The sequence below is a fragment of the Clinocottus analis genome, unplaced genomic scaffold (assembly GCF_023055335.1).
Source record: "Clinocottus analis isolate CAN_PGR_092001 unplaced genomic scaffold, fCliAna1.0.p SCAF_22, whole genome shotgun sequence".
NCBI lineage: Eukaryota > Metazoa > Chordata > Actinopteri > Perciformes > Cottidae > Clinocottus > Clinocottus analis.
In genome coordinates this window covers 145463-157632 of record NW_027175954.1, presented here as the reverse complement: position 1 = coordinate 157632, position 12170 = coordinate 145463, and the positions used below count along the sequence as shown (strand labels likewise).

At 42.8% G+C, this 12170-nt stretch overlaps 1 protein-coding gene across 1 annotated transcript; it reads right to left on the bottom strand.

Annotated features, from left to right (window-relative positions):
- Positions 1-2921: 2921 nt before the first annotated feature.
- On the bottom strand, positions 2922-10462 carry rrp36 (ribosomal RNA processing 36). Its single transcript, XM_068588704.1, has 8 exons — positions 10267-10462; positions 7366-7793; positions 6426-6561; positions 6266-6332; positions 6068-6172; positions 5895-5972; positions 5605-5722; positions 2922-4916 (listed from the first exon to the last, which is right to left on the bottom strand). Exons 1-8 carry the CDS (start codon positions 10416-10418, stop codon positions 4765-4767), a joined length of 1236 nt encoding a protein of 411 aa, XP_068444805.1. The 5' UTR covers positions 10419-10462; the 3' UTR covers positions 2922-4764.
- Positions 10463-12170: the final 1708 nt, after the last annotated feature.

The window sequence follows — 12170 nt, the reverse complement described above, 5'->3', positions numbered from 1 at the left end:
GAGCGAGGCCGAGCTCGGTTCCAGCGCTCTAATGAAACCATCTGGACCGCTGCGCTCTCGTTTATGGAGTCGTGAACAATTATGGCTACAAGAAGCAATCCACAAAAACAATTATAGCGCTTTAATACGTCGCGTTAAAGTGTTTTCTCAAGGCTCAGAGTGTGTGAGTGTGTGTCTGTGGGTTCATTTTAGACACTCTCATTTGAGACAAGAAGAAGGACCCAAAGGGCCGGCACTTGCAGGACATCTTTCTTTCTTTTTCCTCCATCTTCTTCCGCTTCCTCGTTTCATCAAATATGAATATTCTACTTTTTCTTTTGCATCATTATGTGAATTCAACTTGACGGGGATGTAACCAAACCTCCAGGGAGTGGCATTAAACCAGCACTGGTTATTATGGGGCCCTCACACATAATTCCCATAGGCCCCGCCCCCTAAAAGAGTCCCCCGAGGACAATTTGAGACAATTTTCAGTTTTAATGCAAAACACTTTGTTTCTTTTATTTGCTGTCTACAGTTGGTTTTATTTGAGCTGCTTCATGGACCTTGTGGTAAAACCTTTAAACCAATTAACGAACACCTTTTAAAATCTACAATTCTTTGACATCCGAGCAAGAAAAAGGGATCAAAAAGCTCCAGAAGAGCTGCTGACGGGAGCCGTGGACCTGATGAGGGATTGTTTTCAGGTTTTTCAAAGTAAGAGTCATTAGAAACGAAGTCGTCTCGGCTCGTTGGCCTCGAGGTGGGACTCTCGCTTTGGGCTGCGAGAGGGTTCTGGGTTCAAATCTCTCAGCGCGCTTTCTTTAAAGTTTGAGACAGAAATAACGTTTTTCTTTTACAATTTGACTTAAGGTTTCATTAACCTTTTGGAAAATCCTTCCGCTCCAATTTTAAGTCCCAGCATGCCCCATTCAGACAATCTTTTGGCATAAAATACGTAATTTTTTCCATTTTTGAACCAAACGACAGTTTTTTAACTGAAACTCCTTCCTGGAGCCAAGACTTTGTTTTTATTATATTTTTTTGCCTTTTTTTTACAAAATGTACCAAAACACACTGACGAAGAGGAAGATCTTGTGTAGATAAAGACAAGAATAAGTCCAGTATTTAGGATTATACCCGGGGACAAATATCTGCCCGTAAAGCTGCTAAATGCTGCTCTGTGTCCACCGGCTGAAGCTCTTTTTTTTTAAGTCAACTTATATTCATTTCAATAAAAATCCCATGAATATGTGTCACAGTGCATCAGCGCCGAGTCTCAGATTAGAACCTGTTGGATTCGCAGGGCTCACGCGGCACTAATGGGGGATTAAACCGCCGGCTTTTCATCATCGGGGCGACGCACCGTCGGCATTCAGTCCTTTCCCTCGGCACCGCTCGACCTCCTCCGGGCTCGCATGTGCCTCTCCATTCAAACCCCCTTTTTTTTTCTTCTTCTTCTTCTTCTCGAATTAATTGCACCATCGCAGTGAAAAGGCAGCTCGTGATCTGGCGAACAATGGCCGACAAAACGGAGCAGGGGAGGGGCGGGTTCGCGCTCGCCCGGCAGCGGCTTTTCAAACCATCGGGCTGTCTCCTCGTGAAGTGTTGAAGGACTCCTCCTCCTCCTCCTCCTCCTCCTCATCCTTCTTCCCAAAGAAAACAGTCACTAAAGTCTCGTTTGTTGCCACTTCTCCGTGGCGGGGCGTGGCGTTGGCCTTGTGCGCCGCTAAAAGGATTATGAGGGCTTAATTGAGTGTGCTAATTGACGGGACAGTGAATGAGGCTGAATGGAGCGGAGGGGCAGATGTGGTGTGAAACCCCTGGCTCTTTTCTAAAGAATACAAATCAGCGGCCGAGGGATGGGTTCCCCGCTCTCTATAACACTCAATTATCCCCTTTCAGGGGGCCGGGCCGGCAGATGGTTTGGTGTTGGAGGCCGTGGCGGGTCGCTCCTCCGAGCACCTTTTCTTCAGGAGCGATGGGGCTTTTTATTTTTTATTTTATTGGCTATTCACGACGGCGCCGCCGGGAAAACAATGGACGGGTAGAGAGGAGAGAGGGCGGGGAAAGGTTTTCAAGGGTCCGAAAGTCCGTTCCGCTTGACGCCGGAGAGAAAGGAGGAAAAACTGAGGAGGGCGTGTTCACCTGAGGAGGAGGAGGAGGAGGAGGAAGAGGAGGAGTCTGTCGACGGCCACTTCAAGTCAAGAACAATTATAACTTTCATCCCGACCTCCGGGCGATCATGAAAAAAAGTCCATCCGATGCGTTTCAGGGAACTCGTCGTGAGTCTGAAAAACATTTTCCAAAAGGTCAGCGTTGAACTTCACTTCCCATATTTATTGTAAAAATATATATTAGTTTTTTTTACATAAAAGAAAAATCTAAATGAAATGTCCTACTTTGAAATGTTGCAGTTTGTAAATAAAATTGACTTTATACTTGAAAGTTTGCGCCTTTTTTTAATATTCCTCTTGTGTTTCATTCAGTTAAAATAAAGAACTGCAGTCTTCACGTTCTAATAAACAGTAAATGTATTTTATAGATGAAAAAAGGGAAAAACTTGTAGTTTGTTGTATAAAAAAATGTAGTAAAGTTTGCTTTAATGATTTTATAATTATCATTGTAAAAATCTGAAACTTTAAATCAATGAAGTTATATAAGAGGCTTCTCTAGAAGACACACACACAAACACACACACACACACACACACACACACACACACACACACACGAACTCCTCTAACTTTTATTGCAGCGTCGGCACAAAAGCAGCAGTTGGAGGTGATGGACGGGTTGAGGGTGTTCAGGAGCTGAATGGGTCGTATCAGCTCATGAATATAAGGCCCCGTATTATTGTAATATTGTATTATTACCCTCCCTCTTCCTCCCCCATCCTCTTCCTCCTCCCCCTCCCCCCCCCCCCTCCACCTTGTCCTGCATTGTTAGACAGAGGGGATTGTGGGCGAGCTGATGGGATGAACGCCGCCTGTCAGGGAGCAGCTCTGTGCTCTCGTTTCTGAACACTAATTGACTTTTGAAGAGCTCGGGGCGAGAGAGGGAAGGAGTGACGCACAACCTGTCTGCAAACAACAAACACGCTGAAGGGCCTGCTGCAGGTCACATGCATGCATCTCTACACGATGAGCTCAGATCATTCAGATTCATGGCTTGTTGTGAGTCCTCCCAGGTGTCTTTTGTCTCTGATAGACGGACGAGGAGTTCATTGGGAAGAAGAGAACGTTGAAGTGGTCAACGACTGGACAGTTGGTGTGTTGTTTCCTGAGTTTTCCACGACTCTGTTGACGTCTGTTTACGTTCTCATTTCAAACCTGGCAAGGATTTCAATCCTAAAGTTAAGTAGTTTTGTTGCCTTAACCTAGTTGCGACAGTTTTCCGTGAAAAATGTGACATTCAATGACACACGAAAAGTCTTAAAAAACACATCATGACAAACAACGTCCTTTTTTTTTAAAGTGTTGAGCTATTTTTACACCTTGTGAGATCATGTCGAAGGTGTCGGTTCACGAAAAAAAGCACAGAAAGCATCGAAAGCAGACGAAACTTAAGAGTGTTCAATAGTTTAAGAGTGTTGATGAAAGCAGTTGAAGCGTGTTACGGTGAAGTGGAATCACCTAAAACGGATGAAATGTCAGTTTGAAGTGAAAAGGCTCTTGAAGAAGTTTCAACTGAAGTTGAAAGGTGTCGGTAGAATATAAGCCAAGATAAAAGAAGTTGAAGTGTCTGTTATGGTGAAGTGGAATCGCTGAACGCAGTGAAAGTGTCAGTGAAGGAAGAGCTGAAAGTAGTTGTTAGTGGAAGCAATGAACGCATTTTATGTCAGCACTTAAAACGGTGGAAAAGTCCGTTTGAAGTGGTCACACTTCAATTTGAAAAACAAGCTCGAGTCGTTTTTTTTTGGATGCTGTGATTTGTTACACGACCGAACCGAACTTTCAGAAGTGTAGAACATCATGAAACCCTCCTCCTGCTCTACCTTCTACTCCCCCTCCTCCTCCTCCTCCTTTTCCTCCTCCTCTTCAGCGTGCCGATACTTGACACTGTGTCCGGGACGCTTCCATTGTTGTCATTTACGGTCTGGTTCTTCCTGCTCATGGCGGCAGCAGCGACAGCGACCGCAACGGACGTTTGTTTTTTTAACGGCTCGTGTTCTATTTCTGTTCCTGTGTTTGAACCTGACGGGCCACCGTACGCCGTTAGACTGATGTTCCACGTGCATGTCCGTGTGCACGTCGCGATGGTTCGATTCCCATTCAGAGGACTACGACGTTTATCAGCAGGAAAACAAACACCAGTTCAGTGAACGTCGGTCCATGTTTGGTTATTTTTATTTGGGCTGCGACTCACAGCGGAGACCGAGAACGTCCCACTGACGTTCGAGGACCCTCGAACGACCAAGTTTTCAGTATTTGTTTGCAGAAACATGCCAGCTTCCGCGCGTTACTGTTGCGCAATAACAATCAAGCAAAAACTAAACTAAAAAAACCTGCCCGACCCTGACTGTGAGACGCGTTCAAAGTCCCACAAAAAGTCTGCGTTCTCAACGTCGCGTTGAAAAATGTGAATGTTCAGATGTCCGAGCGTCATTGAACGCACCAGAGATATTTTACAATGAATGTTACTGTGACATCAGAGATGAACTCAGTCCTTCATCCAGGTCTTGAATAAACGGACCACAGCGCCCCCAGCAGGCAGAGACGGGGCATTACAGTCTTTCTTATTTCCATCTTCTTCATCTTCTTCGTCTTCTTCGGGTGTTTCCGCGTCACTGAAAGTTCTTGCTCTGCAGCATCTCGGGCAGCTTCCTGCGGTCCTTCCCAGCGTTCCTCTTCCTCTTCTTGCTCAGGAAGTTCTCCAGCTTGCCGCTCTTCTTCAGCTCCTGGTATTTCTCAGCCAGCTCCAGCTTCTTCTTCTCAGCTGGAAGAAAAACAACAGAGAAGAGTTCAACTCTACATCGGACACTTTTATGCTCAATTAAAAATGTATTTAATTAAATTATGCTCAAATATATATTTAAGTTTTCAGTGAGTCAGTTTAATCTGTTTTAATCACTTTTTGTCAAAATTCTCAAGATATTCCAGATTTACTGCCAACTATTTATTATTTTTTCTGCTTATTATTGTTATTTCTATTCTGTTTACTTTTAATCTTTTTATATTTTAAATTTTATTTTGGATATTAAGCCATTGTATCTCTATTGTTTGACTGCTTTAGTTTTCCATGTTTGAATAACGTGATGGACAAAATAATAATTTAAAAAAAATGGTATTTCTTTAAAAAAAACATTGGATGTTAAAACAGATTTTTAACTTCATCACATATTTTTAAATTACAATATTATTGAGACATTAAAATATAGAGCTGCAATTTATAATTACTCTCATTACTGATTAAACGTGTGACATTCATTAATGTATGTATTAATCTTTTAGTGCATGAAATGTGAACTTCTCAGAGATATTTTACTCTAAACTTCAAATATATTCTGTTTCCAATGAGACGCAGAATTTCTTTGTGTTTTACGCTACAAAATGACTCAATACGTCGATTAAAAATGATAACACAATGATGGAAAGGGCAGCATGTGGAGGCGGCTCGTCCTTACAGTTCTTGAGGAAGAACGGCCGCGCGCCCTCGTTGGCTCGCTCTCTCTGCTGCCTCTTCAACTGCAGCTCTCTCTCTCTCTGCTGCTCTCGGCTCTTCCTCGCTCGCTCCTGGTTGTCCTGCAGGGAGAAGTCGCAGCAGTTTGTGGAAATTTAGAAAAAAGAAAGAAAGCAAAGAAAACAGAAAACGTCTCGCTCCATTCGCGGAGCTTTTATTGTGAAAGGACAAGCCGGTTCATTCAGTCGACAGTCGATCCTCCGAGGTTTTAATCAAACCAACGGCCGCACTCACCATCCTCTTCAGCAGGAACTGGAGTTTCTCCTTCTTCTCGCTGTTCTTCTTCATCTTCTTCAGCTTCTTGTGGACGATCTGCAGACAAACGCGACATCATCACGTCAGTTTGCGGTCCGGCGCGCTGACGCTGAAACGCCGCGTTGCAACAGTCTGAATAAACTCTCTCTCACCTCTCTCTCGCGCTGTTTGATGTCATTGATGAATTTGTACGTCTGCTCAAAAATCTCCGGTTTGTATTCTCCGGACAGGTCGTCGAATCGAGGATCTCTCAACGTCTGGGGTTTGAAAACAAAACAAGACGGGAACAGAGTCGTTAAAGCGTTCGCGAGGAGGCTCCAGCGCGGTCCGGAGGGTTTCCCTTCACTCACCGGCTTCTTGACGGAGACGACCTGCCGGAGGAACGGAGCCCGCCTCTTGGACGAGATCTCCATCGGCCTGAAAACACACAAACAACACACACTCTTAGAAAACCCACAACAAAAAGGGGAGGACAAAAGCCCAAAAGACGGAGGCCGGAGTGCCGCTCGCCTGTTCTTGTTCAGGCGTTTCTTTTTGCTGCTCGGGCGACTCTTGCCGCTGCCGCCGTACGCGACCTCGTTGTAGACTTTGGTTCCCACTTGGTTCTGCAGCTTCATGATGTCCTCGAAGGACATGGTGGAAAGCTCTGGACGGGAGCAGAGAGAGAGAGAGAGAGAGAGGGAGGGAGGGAGGGAGGGAGGGAGGGAGTGAGGGAGGGAGGGAGAGAGAGAGAGAGAGAGAGAGAGTCACGATTCACCCGAGAGAACGCCGCCATCGTTACCATCAATTAGAAATAGGTTGGATTCTTCTTGTGAACATCTCGGACGTGTCGAGGAAGTGTTTCCTCTTGCGTGGAATCGTCTTTTTCCCGAGACTCCGCCTCCTCTGCGGTCGTTTATTCACGTCAAGGAGCCGTTTACATTGCCGCCATCGCTCGTATCGTCTTGTCACATTTGGCCCGTTGAGTTGGAAAACAGTGACCTTTGACCTTTTGACCTTGGAGCACCCAGTTCTCACCGTGTTGAGCCGTGTTATTATTTGTTTTGCTGCCGTTTACATTCATCCTGATGCAGAGTCCGTTCTACACGACAGGAATGTACGACTGCTCACGTTTTGTTTGTTGCGTTACAAATATGCTTCTTTGTGCCTCCACGTGTCGCACAAGGGCAATAAATGAACTTTCAAGTGGACGTTTTTAACACAATGTGAGGAAATTACTGAGGTGAATGCACATTATTATTATAATCTATTTTCTAAATGATCTCAATGGGATTATCGTAGCAATTCTCTGTCTTGGTTGCCATCTTTTTTAACGCAATTAAATTTTTTTTTTTTTAAAACAGCTAAACGTAGCAAACCGCAAATATAAATTGTTGAAAACAACGGTGGCATTAAAGATGTTTAAACGTCTTTTAAAGGTCAGACGTTCTCCGCGGACGACACAACTCACCGTTCTTCACGTCGTCTCTCGTCTGGATCTCTCCGCTGCCGCCGGCCTCTGAATCTTCGTCGGCGTCATCTTCGTCACCGTCATCCTCGGAGGCGTTGCTGTCTTCGTCGTCATCCTCCTCCTCTTCTTCGCTGCCATCAGACGCTTCCTTGCCAACATCTGATCCCTCCTCGCCCTCGTCTCCCTCCTCGCCTCCTTCCTCCTCCTGACCGCCATCAGACCCCTCTTCGTCCTCATCGCTGAAATCTTCCTCTCCTCCATAGAGCGGCTCTACCTCCTCCGCTCCTCCTCCTCCTCTTTTAGTGAGCAGAGCGAAATTCCTCTCCACGTCCGAGTCGTCGTCGCTGCTGCTCGCCGCCATGTTCGTCTTTTTTGAGACTTTCCCCTCCCGCTGCTTCTCTTTCCTCTTCATCACGGTTTCTGGGGTTCTGGAAGATGCAGACGGCGCCGAAAAACAAGGAAAGTGTCAGAAATGATGGTAGTTTGTGACAGAAAGTAACTGTGTAACAACAAATCGATAAAATCGATAAAAATCGATTATTAAAAAAGTTGCCAACGAATTTCATTATTGATTCGTTGTGTCGCGCGATTATGACGCCGCTCAATAAGTCGCGGAGATGTTTGAGTATTAAACAAAACAGTTGAGCGCAGCGCCGCAGACTGAAGGTCCAGCAGCTTCTGCAGCGCGCTCTACCTTCTCGTATGTCACTGCATAGTCGCGTTGCGTGTACAATAACTTAGCAGCTAGGCTAACCGTTGTCGCTAGCTAGTCCTTCATTCTCCGTGTTTGAGCTGTTGGGTTAGATAACGTCTTTGTTTTAAAATACAGCGGAGGCTTTAAGACAAGCAACGAGTAAATATCTCATCTGAGGTGCAGAACGCAGACCTGAGTTCAACAGTCTGATATAATGAGGCTTCATGCAGAGAAAGTGTTGCTGGGATTTGTAGTTCCATATCTAATGAACAACCTTTGTTTAGATAAAGTGCAGTCTGTAAGTTATCCGTTGATACATTGAGTGTTACTTCTGGATTATCATCTCTTGTTCTCTGAGTTCTGAGTGTGTGTCTGTGAGTGTGCATGTCAGTGAGTGAGTGTGTGTGTCTGTACATGTGTGTGAGTCTGTGAGTGTAGAGAACAAGTTCTGACAAATCCTGTTAAGTTTTCTGATTTGTATTTCTTTTTTTAATTATTTATTATTAAGATGTGTTGCACTGTGAATTTGCACTGTTAGTTTTGTTTTTGTAATAAAAGGTTGCAAATTAATGCTTTAAAATTATTATTTTTTTATCCGATGAATCGAAGAAATAATCGACCGATTAATCAATTAAACGGCAACGTTTAAAGTTACGTTTCATTCAGCCGTTCACGAGAACAAACGATCATGAACGACAAACGCAGATCATGTAAATAATAATTAGCGTAACTTGTAAATACTTTCAATAATCTGCTGGAAAACTATGAATGTTACGTTGCTGAACACGGCTGTAAAGTGATGAAACAGCTCAGCACTCATTCTTTTATTTTACTTTACTTACAGAAGCATTAATGAAAGTATTAAACTGGTCGAGCTCTTCAGCCTGACTCATGTTTATGATTATCATCTTCTTAATCAACTGTTTTGTTACATTACAATAAAACACTATCAAGTTGTGTTTCATAAACTGTTGTCTGCATATTTTTATGATCAGATTATAATCTGCATATAAACTATAACAACATAAATGGATATGAGACACACACATGACACACATCGTTAGTGGGATAACGTATTTCATTCAGCAGGTTTGAAACTGAAACAGAGTACAAAGTTTAGTAGCTTCGTACTCTGTGTAAAATCCCTTGGTTTCACTTTCATATTCCTTCGTTAATTTTTATTCCATCCTCGTTAATAAAGTAATATATGAACCGGGTTGTTTAATCGTTTGCATGAGGCAACACTGTAAGAACACAGATGAAGTATTTAAGATGCTTATTCTGGTCCGAGATGGATTACAACGCTGCAGTTTCACCGCTGCAGACAGACTGACGTCACTAACATCGCCTGCCGTCGCGTCATAACTACGTCACTTAGTGAAAGTGTAGTCGGATTCTCTAAACACCGCGGTTGTCTTTTCCTAACTCCTCATGAATTCTCCTTACCATCTTTCCTTGACCCCGTGACGATTCCACAGAGGTCAAGGAAAAGTGCTTCGGGTTAGACGTTGGGAGGTGATTATTTGACTATTGCACCGCAGTCACAACCTTGTATTTCCAGATGGGTTGATGTTAAGATCCTCCTACTTCTTCAGATAAATAAACTCTTTAAAAAGCCTCTTGCATTGGCTGGAAAATGCATCTTCACAAACAACATTAGGATCTTATAGAATATGATGCATTGATGTAGATTAAACTAAACAGTGGACATGATCGTGTAAACAGTTGCGTTATATGTTGTCTATAAAGTATGTAATTATACAATTATGAATTGTACCTTAAATATGTATTCGTATTATTGATTTACTTAGTTTAAATTATTTTTATATATTTTTGGGAGGCCTTTGTTACACAACTGGTCTCTTTATCTCAAGATCTGCAAGTCCATCGTAAAACAAGAGCTCCATAGAAAAAACAACATTTTGTGACTTCTCATCTGATCCGCGGACGTAAAAACAAAGCAGCTTAATCTGAAGACATGTTGGTGTATCGATATGAGTTACACTTGGATTCGGAATACTTTGTGACGCAGATTATTTTCAGAAATACAGTGTTTTGTTTCTGTCGCTTGGTCTCACCCACGTTGTTTACTCGAGGCCAGCGGCTTCGAGTAACTTCCATGTTTTTTTTATTCGACGAATTTTCAAATCAGTTTGAATTATTGTTATTTTTCTGCAGTGGACGAGATAGCAATACGGTTTGTTTACCTGGTCGTTAAGTTATTTAAGTCCTGTTTCGTTGAGCTGTTATCCACGTGTGGGCATGTCGGTGCAGGTTTCACTCTAGGAAGACAAAACGCAGCACTTCCGGTTTTCAAAACAAGGGTTTCACTGGATCGTTCGACGGTTTTGGACCACATCCGAATTATACTTCTGCAACTCCAACTCCGGCTGGCCACGCAGTCGGATTGACGGACTCGTTTTGATTTTTAGTTCCCTGCGTTTTCCATACGCCAGAACAGCAGGTGGCGCAACGGCCGTTTAGAGTCGACCTGCACACCGACGTTCACCGATATCTCCCTCCAGAAATTCACATCCATCTGCGTGTCCTTATACTCCGTCAGACGGGTTTTATAAATGCTCATATTTGTGGACCTCTTCAGCCAAACGTTCTTCAACAGGATCCATTGTTCGTGTTTCTGCTATGGCTTTTAAAAACAGCGATATTATGCTATGAAACCGGAAATAAGAGACTCAGAAAGGATGCGGTTATCGGACCAATCACAGCCTGATAGTCAGAAATTTGGGGTGACGCACGCAAGCACGCAAAATGGCCGATTTGACCACATGGGCGGCCATGCGTGTCTTGCATGCTTGCGTCTCTTCGTAAAACCCGAGTATAAATCAGCCTTAAGGAACAAACGTGTTGCCATTTTAGCTAAGAATGACTTTTTACAATTTATTCTTGTTTACTATGGTCCTGCTACACGTTTGGTAAGATTTCTACCCAAGACATTTTATTACGCTGTTGTTTTGTAGGCAACGATACTAGCTTCCTGCTCAGTGCTGCCCTCTGCTGGTCATTTTATTTATACTGGATCATACAATAAACGTATATTAATGACCTTTATTCAACTGTAACTGTGTTTGTATTATTATAGAAGCCCTTTCTCCCATTGTATTTTTTTTTATAGTATTCAAACCTGTGCAATATCAATACGTTGTGCAATAACAGTTATTCTGTCTATATGTATAATATTTCAGTCATTGAAGATTCTTTACTGTATTTATTACTGTTTTTTATTGCTTATTAATTTGTTTTAATCTTGTTCCTTTTTACTGTGTCTCATGTTTGCACTAAAACATATGCTCCTCTAAATAAACGGTTTAAATAATAATAATAATAATAAAATTGTATTGTACAATATTATACTTATATTCCACCACTGGAAAGAAGTAGCATTTTTATTTATTTCATTTTTTGACACAGTTGAAAACGTCCCAGAGCAATTAACCGGGAATGGCGTCAGCTGACCGGAAGTAAACATTCGCCCAAGCTGTTGCCTAGCAATTAAAGTCCGTTGAACCGGTCATTTGGATCAGTGCCAGCAGGCGTCGCTGTAGCAACAGAACGACCAACCGTCACCAACTGCTGGAGCGTTTCATTGTTGCTGCGCTGCGACTGTTCGCTTTACTTCATTAACGGAAATAAAGACCAAGATGGCGTTTTGTAATTTAGGATCTGAATAAACAGGATCAAATGATTTTGGCGAATTTGGAGATTTTTATTTTTCTCACACGTCAAAACGAGGAAGAAACGAGGAGGAGTTTATTCCCGTTGCCAGGAGATCCTGGTGACGAGCCCCGTCAATTTATCCTGTTAGAACCGGAATACTGGCAACAAGCCCTTCAAAATAAAAGCGGTTGAAACAAAATGTATAATATAGGAATTTGTTCTTTTTTTCCCCTGGAACAATCTACTTGTTTTCACATATCACATTTTACTAGATGTATTTTCATGCCTTTCCCCCCAAAATTAGGATGTTGATCGAATATTTTCGACAGGGGAAAATAACTGAGTTTTCTCAATTTTTCTTAACTTTTTAATAAAATATAATAGGTTTCACGTCCAGTTTTAATTAAACATATTAGAGGGAAACAGCTGAGTTTTC

Excerpts from the sequence above, each read along its gene's own strand:
- rrp36 (XM_068588704.1), bottom strand. The coding sequence starts at position 10,418 with ATGTGGTCCAAAACCGTCGAACGATCCAGTGAAACCCTTGTTTTGAAA. Across the intron at positions 6,562-7,365 it reads GAGAGACGACGTGAAGAACG|AGCTTTCCACCATGTCCTTC; the intron begins GTGAGTTGTGTC and ends GCTCCCGTCCAG. Across the intron at positions 6,333-6,425 it reads AAACGCCTGAACAAGAACAG|GCCGATGGAGATCTCGTCCA; the intron begins GCGAGCGGCACT and ends GTGTGTTTTCAG.